Genomic DNA, 9,845 nt, shown 5'->3' on the forward strand with positions numbered 1-9,845 from the left:
CACTATTGCCTGGCACATAATAAGCATACTGTAGATGTCTGGCTATCTGGTTATTCTTCTATCTGATTTAACTCTGCATACTGAAAACCTCATGAATTAATTAGACACTTCACTATTCATCCCTCTTTTCTTCTCTGTGACAGAGGACACTCATGTAAAAACTCTAGTTTTGAAATAAATCTCCAACTATAAACTACATTTTCAAGCTACAGTATTTACAAGTTTCTAAAACAGTTTGTCTAAAATTACTTCAGAACCATCTCATACTTTGTCAAATTACTAAGACCTGGCTTCTCCTTAGGTCTTTGCTGTCACCATCAGGCCTTGTTACATGGGACTAGGTACTCCTGCCTACTTCTATTGGGATACTTATGGAATTAGCAGCTTATATAGTTTTAATCATGCTCCTTCTCTCCTATGAATATCAGACTGTCAGAAAACTGGACATGGGGACTGTCTTACTGTGTTTCACAGGGTATGGTATAGTGCATCAGACACTCAATGTAAAGAACCCGTAAGAGTAACATACTGACCAAATGCAAAACTCACTGAACATACAAATCAAACTTCTCTCGTGTCTATGCATTAAATTATTTCTCATTTCTGTTTTCTATAAAACATTTAAATAATTTGTGTGTGTGCGTGCATAGGCATGTATGTTCAAAACACATAAAGCTAAAGACAAACAGAAGAAACATGATCACCAGACAGTGACTTTAGCCAAGATAAAGCAGTGATGGCTTTAAAGATTTGTCGCGCTATCTCCTGAATTTTCAGAAACTAGTCAAATATCCTCAGAAGTTTAAAAACTTTTCTGTTACAGTATAATTAATTTTGTCAAGACTGGTGGGCAGTTCTGTTTCAAAGATTAAAGCAATTAATCAGGGCAAGGTATAACAGTTTTTGCTTATAACAAAATTATGACTACAAAGTTTTCTTTCTCCCCTTTCCATCTTCCTATGATTCAAGCTATTTCCTCCTCCTCCTTCTCTTCTGAAGCTACAGCAAGAAATGGTAGCCAGGTTTAAACTCTTTTATCTTCACAGTACCCCTATCCCAGAAGGGTTTGTTTCTTGTTCTTTCATAAAGCATCAAAAGATGAATTATACTAACCTTACTGTATTCCATGCATCTCCAAGTTCTTTGGAATACTGCTTTTCAAAATGATCCAATACAACTTTGCAAATCTGTTTTGCAAGCTTCCTTTCTGGTTTTGCTTTCAGCTATGATGATAAGAAAAGTTTGCTGACACACTCTATTACAAATTTATTGAATTTCAACATTACTAGCACAGTCTTTTTTCTTAAGATAACACCTTTTTTCCCCCAGATACTTACCAGTTCTTAAGATAGGAGCTATACCTCACACGTAATAAAACTATATTATCATACTCTATCTACTTATGAAAAACGTTTCTCCAAATGATTATTGCTCAAATGTAAGGCAAAAGGTGAAGTGGAATTGTGGTGCTAACATAGGAATGTGTGTCAAAGGAACAAAATTAATCTAAATAAGCCACTCTAGATGTTAACATCAGGGGAACTCAGGAAAAAGCATGTATCATCTTATAATATTTTTGTAAATGTAAAATTATTCCAAAATAAAGTGCATTTAGAAGAAAAGTGAGTTTCCTGTGGAAACTTCGCTGTTTTATTTAATTTACTAATTCAGAGTTTATCGAAGGTCAATTATGTAACAGAAATTCTTCTAATCTCCCACGATAACACGGGGACAAGGACAGTTTCAGCCTTCCAAGAGCCTGCATTCCCCTCAAAGTTGAAAGGATATTAAAGCCTGCAGGCTACAGTGCAGACTGGTTATCTGCGGCGGAGGTGAGTCGGGAGAAAACAGAAAACGCTCAAGAGCGAGGGTCAAAACACTCAGCATTATTCTAGGGCTTTGGACTGAAGCTAAAGAAAGCCTGAGATCACCAAGTTCCCCGCATCCCAGCCCCCTCCCTCGCAACGTCATCGGTCGGTAATGCTTCTGGCTCAGGCCCGCGGCTGGGTCCCAGCCCTCACCAAGGTCAACACCATCCCGTCAGGAGAGATCAAACAAGAAAATCAATTCCGCCGGGTATCTAAAGCTTGCCGGGAACAAATGAACAGCCCATCTTACGATTTTCGCCGGAATTCTCTCGCATCCCTCACGTTTCCGGTTCAACTTCTCGCGAGATTCTGCTTTGCCCGAGTTACGGAATCTCGCCTTTTAAAGGATCCAGGTCCCGCGAGTCTTTACCTGGTGGCTCAGAAGGTAGGTAGACTCTGCGTGCAGTGCGGAATGTGTGATTCAATCCCTGGGTCGGGAGGATCCCCTGGAAAAGGGAATGGCAACCCACTCCAGTAATCTTGCTTGGTGAATTCTACGGACAGAGAAGCCTGGCAGGCTATAGTCCATGGGGTCACAAAGAGTTGGACAAGACTGAGCAACTAACACTGTCCCGCGAGAGGCAAGAGCAAGTGAAAGTGAAGTCACTCAGTCGTGTCTGACTCTTTGTGACCCCATGGACTGGAGCCTACCAGGCTCCTCCGTCCATGGAATTTCCAGGCAAGAGTACTGGAGTGGGTTGCCATTTCCTTCTCCAGGGAATCATCCTGACCCAAGGATCGAACCCCGGTCTCCCTCATTGCAGGCAGACACTTTACCATCTGAGCCACCTGACAAGAGGAGGCAGTGCCTACCTACTCCGGGGGCGTGGCCGGAGCCCCTGGGCGGAGCCTTGGGCAGAGGGTCTTCAGAAACCATGCCTCACTCTGAAAAATTTCTTTCTGCCCTGTATTTGAAGTTCAGAAAAAGAATGGAAGTGTTTGTCACTGTTGTTGTTCAACCACACAGTCGTGTCTGACTCTGCGACCCCACGGACTGCAGCTCGCCAGGCTCCCCTGTCCTTGGGATTCTCCAGGCAAGAACACTGGAGTGGGTTGCCATTTCCTTCTCCAGGGGATCTTCCCAACCCAGGGATTGAACCAGGTCTCCCGCATTGCGGGCAGATGGTTTAACCTTTGAGCCATCAGGAGTTCACTCAAACTCATGTCCGTTGAATCGGTGATGCCATCTAACCTAACCATCTCGTCCTCTGTTGTCCCCTTCTTCTGCTACCTTTAATCTTTCCCAGAATCAGGTGTCTTTTCTAATGAGTCAGCTTGTATGATCGTTGTTTTAAGATGTTCTCAGAGGCGAAGATAGTTACTGCTAATATATCAAATCTGAAGATTCCCATTAGCCCAGATATTCAGGACTCAAGATAAAAGGACAGATATGATGAAAAAAATTGTCACGTGTTTCCTAGAGATAGCTCAGTGGAATAATCTCTCTCGGGGAGAGATAAAGGATTAAATTGATTTAAATACACAGTTAAAACGTTTAGCATAGAGATTAAGAAACAGTTCACATCCAAATGTTAGCTGCTACTGTGTATTATATTCACTATCTTGATCTTAGTGATCATCAAGTTTTGATACCAAATGCTAACAAAATGACCTTACATTCTAACACCCTAAAAAATGAACCTCCTCACTCACTTTTACTAGGGAAACTGTTACTGGTTGTCTAGAAAGGTTCACACCCATTCTGAAAGGAATAGCAATTTATTTGCTCTTTTAGTGTTACTCTTCCGTTGTTTCCTTGTAATTTCAATTAGCAGTTTATCAGAGAAAGTCAGTGCTAAGGTAGTGCCTAATATTTAATGAGCATCATCATTTTGAGACCCTTGATGCTCAAAATATCAGTGTAAGTATATACTCTAAGTGCAAATCTTAAGACCATATAAAAAGATAAATTTCATTACCTCTATTGTGATCTGATGCTTAATATATTTATTTAAACAAGTTATCCAATAATCTAAAAATGAATTTAGATTCGGTGTAAAAAAAGTACAGTATTAAGATGATTAAATGCATCATTTTGTTGAAAGTTTAAGTCATTAGTTTGCCTTTAAGCCTCTAAGAGATTTCATATAGTTTATTTTTTTCTGTACTTCTTACAGATGGTTGCATTTAATGAATCAATGTGGTAGTAATATAACTGCAATGTAGACATATAAAAAAACTTAAGGTAAAAATCATATATACTATTTTTCTTTAAGGGAAAGGGAATATGTTATGCTTGGAAAGAGGTCATATTAGTTATTATATTGTTTTGTAACTTCTTCTTTAGCATAATTGTTTTCTGATTTTAATTGAAGAAAAAAAAACTTTTAAGCCTGTGAGTGAAAATCATGGAATAATGCCACTAGAGATAATCACTATTAACATTTTGGTGTGTTTCTCTAATTTTATGCATCTTCAAGTTTGCTAAAACTATGTAAAATTGTATCCTGTTTTTACAAGCATTTTATTAAAAATTCTTCACATACAGTACATAATTTCTAGAAGTTCCATAGTATTTGAAAGTATGTAGGTTAACATACTTACTATCTTATTGATAGACTTTTTTTTTCATGATCTTTGCATGTCTGATAATCTTGTATTTTTCAATTATGTCCTTAGTCTGGTAGATCTTCAAATCTTAGTACTATATTTCTGTTGTAAATTACCCACTCATATCCATTTATCTGGAGCTGTCTTAGTGCTATTTATGTTTACCTTTATATTAGAGCTATTAACCATATCACATTTTCAAGTACTTTTCCAATTTTTCTTAAAATCATGATTTTAAACATGAAAATATTTTAAATTTGTATGCAATTGTTTGTAACTGATACCACTGCTTGGAAATTTCTTCTCACAGAGGGGAGCTGCTTCAGTTTCTTTCTCCTTTTTCTTTAGTTTGACCTTTCTCATTTAACCTGCTAATCTATTAGAATCAATATCAGTATCATAAGAATATTAATGGATTTCCCTTACCTGACACCAAATAGCTACTGGAGAATAAACAAAGTTCTGCACTTAGTTTTAAGAACAGAAACTATTAGAAGCAGACTTGTTTTTGCAAACATAAGAAATTAAGCTGACACAAACACCAGAAATTGTACTTGGGTTTTTAAATTGTTATGATAAAGACTGAGGCAGCTTAAGAATATAAAGACTTACTGCTATACAGGAAAATAATTTCTACATACTTATGCAATTTTATTGTAAGGTCATTTAAGAAGTGTTTCAGAATAAACTATGAATTTTCATAATTATATAAAATATCTCTGAAAGTACTTCATGTTTAGGTTTATGCATCAAAAAGGTAAAGACGGGGTTTGTAAGTAAAACAATCTGATATCAAGAGAGTGTTAGCTTCTTAAATTGAATGGCAGAAAAACACAACAAAGAAATTTACCATCAAAGCAGAGAACAAAGTATAGTTACAGGTGAGGAAATCTTGGACATCACTTTAGTAGTCAGCTGAGGCTCTCACTTTTTTAATAACAGCCCTCCAAAGTGGTGTCTACAAACTACAGCTGACAATAATCCTCTGGAGCTGGGAAGTGAATGTAGTAACTGGTATTTAACTTTTTTCTAATCTTTAAAAAAAAAGTTAGGAAGGCATATATACAAAATACAGGAGAATATGTATATTAATGAAGGGCTGAAACTTTTCCCCTGAAAATTCATTATGTTGAAGCCCTAACTCTCCCCTCCCTTGCCTTCTCCCATCCATTACCTCAGAATGTGACTATTTGGAAATCGGGCCTTTTCAGAAGTCATTAAGTTAAAGGGAGTCCTTTAGGATGGGTCCTAATCTAATTGATTGGGGTCCTTATAAAAGAGGAAATTTGGGTACACTGAGACACTAACAGCAAATGCACACAGAGAAAAGACCATGTGACGACAACAGGGAGGAGGAGGCCACCCGTAAGCCAACGAGAAAGGTTTCAGACACAGTTGCCAGCATCTTGATCTTGGACTTCCAGTCTTCAGAGCTATGAGAAAATAAATGTCTATTGTTTAAGTCACCCAGTCTGTGGTACTCTTTGTTTTGGCAGTCCTAGCAAACTAACACAGTAACTTTATATTTAATGTATACCAAGAGTGTTTACTGAAAAACGATGTATAAAATTTGGAGATCACGGTTTCATTTACCCAGGACATATTGTTTTCTCATCAACAGGCAAAAGGAATTCACAACTCCTGCTGTAACCTGACAAGTGATTTTCTTCGTATTTTCCCTTTAACATAAACTCCCATTCAATACAAAAAATTCATTTCTGATTTACTGTTTAAAAAAAAAGACTTCTATTGTGTTTCCACAAAGACAACGGATTATTACTATTTTGATAATTTAAAGCATTTTTAACCTAAGCTTTGAAATATATGGATTTATTTTTTGGATACACTGGAATGTATTTCTTGATAAACTAGAGGGTATTAGCAGAATCTCAACTGCAAAGTATACTTCAATTAGAGAAAAATTTAAGTGGCAGAGCCAAGGATAACAAAATATATAACCTACAGCTTTATTTACATAGGCAGTGTCATTTTTTATAAGCTTTTGCCATCTGCAGGAGTAGTACTTCTTTAATGGGAGAAACTGAGTAATACAAAAAGCATAGCAAATAGAACCAAGTAGCAAATAAAATACTGCCATAGTAAAAGAATACTAAGTAAGAGATCAGCCTCAAACATAGTGGCATATTCTAATGCTGAATGAGTCTCAACTATTCACAGGAAGTTTTACAAATTCAGTTCAGTTGCTCTGTTTTGCGACCCCATAGACTACAGCATGCCAGGCTTCCCTGCTGCTGCTGCTGCTGCTGCATCACTTCAGTCATGTCCGACTCTGTGCGACCCCATAGATGGCAGCCCACCAGGCTCCCCCATCCCTGGGATTCTCCAGGCAAGAACACTGGAGTGGGTTGCCATTTCCTTCTCCAATGCATGAGAGTGAAAAGTCAAAGTGAAGTCGCTCAGTCATGTCCGACTCTTCGCGTCCCCATGGACTGCAGCCTACCAGGCTCCTCCATCCATGGGATTTTCCAGGTAAGAGTACTGGAGTGGGGTGCCATCGCCTTCTCCGGCCAGGTTTCCCTACCCATCACCAATTCCTGGAACTTGTCAAACTCATGTCCATTGAGCGAGTAATGCCATCCAACCATCTCATCCTGGGTTGTTGTTCCCTTCTCTTCCTGCCTTCAATCATTCCCAGCATCAGGGTCTTTTCTAATGAGTCAGCTCTTCGCATCAGGTGGCCAAAATATTGGAGCTTCAGCTTCATCATCAGTCCTTCCAATGAATATTCAGGACTGATTTCCTTTAGGATGGACTGGCTGGATCTCCTTGCAGTCCACGGGACTCTCAAGAGTCTTCGCCAACACCTCAGTTCAAAAGCATAAATCCTTCGGCGCTCAGCTTTCTTGATAGTTCAACTTTCACATCCATACATGACTACTGGAAAAACTATAGCTTTGACTGGATGGACCTTTGTTGGCAAAGTAATGTCTCTACTTTTTAATGTGCTGTCTAGGTTTGTCATAGCTTTTCTCCCAAGGAGCATCTTTTAATTAAAAGCATCTTTTAATTTCATGGCTGTGTGCAATGTTTACAAATTAGGTGAATTCTATTCCATAATTTGGCACTTAAAAAGCATTTAATCTTAAACCTGCAGAAAACATGGCATTTAATTTTTACAAAATTATGAATTTGCTTCCTCCATTATAAAAGACAAGTTAAAAAAACCTAGTATGAAAAACTGAGGAAAACACAAACAATAGCTAAAATAGTTTAGAATTTTTCAACATTTCTTTCTACTGTTGTTTCTAGAAATAGTATAAAAAACTATTTTATACTCATAGCGATGACATACAAAATTGTATATATGTTACATATTTTACACATAAAGGTATACAGAATTATCCTCCAAATAAGTGAAGCTGTATCTTTTGGATAATAGTTTTATCTCAAGAGACAGATCTTGAAATATGAGTCATTTAGAATCATAAGGCAATACGATCTTGTTTTTCAGTCTTTAAAATAATGTTTGTTTCACATATATAAAAATGTATGCAGAGGAAAAAGTTTTTAACGAAAAACAACAAAAATGTATTATTTTAATTTCTCAACTTAAAATATCAACAATCATATTTTAAAAAATCCTTTATTACCAAAAAGTAATCATTTAAGTTTCTCGAATGAAAAACATAACAATGTACTGATACAAGCTATTTTTATTGTGTGAAAATGTCATAATTCATAGTGATTAAGAATGAAAAGGCAGCATATAACAAAATAGGCATTTTACTTGTTAAAAGCCACGTGGATTTACAAAACTAAAAATATTTTTAGAATGTGTTAAGAATACAAATTAATTTTTGAGATATATAAAACATTCTATTTTACCATATATTTAATTTCAAAATCTTAAAAATGATTTTATTAAATGAACTCAGTAATTATTGTACACTAATCACTGGTAGGAGCGGTACAAAAATTTTAAAGATATATGTATTCCCAAACAAGATGAATAGTAAAAATGCAAAAGTATGAGTTCAGGTTTTAAAAAATGAACTAATATAAATTTTACAACAAGGAACCAAGAAGATATACAAGCCAGTTTTTTCTCTAATGCCAATACAAAATGTACATTCTGTCTTCTTGTGTTACTTTTCCTTACACTTCAGTCACCTATCAAATTTGTTATGAATTTTGTATCTGAAATAGAATGCTTTCTACTCAGTGCGCTAGGTAAGTTCCATGTACAAAACTCCAAAAAATTGTATATGATGCTCAAAATGAAAATTTTTAATTAATTAAATTGCCTTAGACATGCTTAATCGTGTTATTGTCAGATATCAGTATATATATATATATATCTGTTATCAGTACAAGTTGCCAAACTGACTTACCAATTTTAACAAGGTGATTTCTGTTTAGAGTATTTTCACCTTGATGTATATGGATGTTTTTAATTAAACATTTTAATCTATTATTCAAAATATGTATCTAAGAGTTTCTCTAAATGCCAGTTGGAAGACAGAATATATAGATGCCATTCTTCAGTGCAAGGGAAGTACTATTATTTTAAATTAATTATTTTGGAATTGTTTCTTTATAAATGTAATTTAAACTAACATTTTATTCTTATTTTGGTAGTACCCAAGCATTTCCCACTTATAAAATAAAGTTTTGGACTACAGTAGCTTTCTCAGTCTTTTTGCCTTTAATTTCAAGGCACAAAAGAGGTAGAATAACCTACAAGAGTTACTGAAACTTCTGACAGACAAGAGAGTGAGAAGGAGTACTTTGATTTCTGAAAAGATCTAACCTTTGAAAGAGGGGTTTACTGGGACTTTTAATAGTATCTCATAAAACATTTCTACTAACTTAAAAAACATTTAAGTCAAAAGGAATTGCAAGTGTCTTTCATTTATTGGGAATGTCATCAAAGAAAACAAACAGCAACAAACATTCAATTAATTAGTGCTTTCAAATAATATAATTTGGTAAAATGTGAGAATCTATTTTAAAAATATCTTAAGGTCAAATTAAGATGTATAACTAAAGAACAATACTATTATAAAACATACTTCAAACCATATAAATATATCTCCTTTGTATAGTTCATGTCTGTCAAGTAAATCTATTCCATTTTTCAGACACAGTTGAAACAAAGTATCTATAGAAAAGTGCACAGTCAATATCATAGTAATTAAAATCCTTAAACAAAATTTTAGAAAAATATAAAAAGTTAAAAATTGAGGTTATAAATTCCCAAGAATCCCCTTTCCATGCACATATATCTTACAAACATTTAAAATAAAGAAATAAAGACTATTAAATAGTAAAGGAAGTATACAGAGTCCATTGGCTCTTTTTGAACAGGTTTTCCTTCAGGAATACACCCATGAGTGAGGATGTATAAACCAGAGTCAACACTAACTCTTGCTAACTTGTTCCAAATGCTCATCCCATTTGCTGGTC

At 35.6% G+C, this 9,845-nt stretch overlaps 1 protein-coding gene across 2 annotated transcripts in view; it reads right to left on the minus strand.

Moving 5' to 3' along the window:
* The window catches only part of NSUN3 (NOP2/Sun domain family, member 3), a 61,062-nt gene extending 58,720 nt beyond the window's left edge, over window positions 1–2,342 (minus strand). For both annotated transcript variants that reach the window (XM_010847904.1, XM_010847905.1), the window contains exons 1-2: window positions 2,022–2,342; window positions 1,114–1,223 (exon numbers count right to left, since the gene is read on the minus strand). In XM_010847904.1, coding sequence (XP_010846206.1) covers window positions 1,114–1,223; window positions 2,022–2,036 — 125 coding nt within the window. In that variant the 5' untranslated portion in view covers window positions 2,037–2,342. The remainder of the gene's footprint in view (window positions 1–1,113; window positions 1,224–2,021) is intronic.
* Window positions 2,343–9,845: the final 7,503 nt, after the last annotated feature.

The sequence above is a fragment of the Bison bison genome, unplaced genomic scaffold (genome assembly GCF_000754665.1).
Source record: "Bison bison bison isolate TAMUID 2011002044 unplaced genomic scaffold, Bison_UMD1.0 scf7180017864258, whole genome shotgun sequence".
NCBI classification, from domain to species: domain Eukaryota; kingdom Metazoa; phylum Chordata; class Mammalia; order Artiodactyla; family Bovidae; genus Bison; species Bison bison.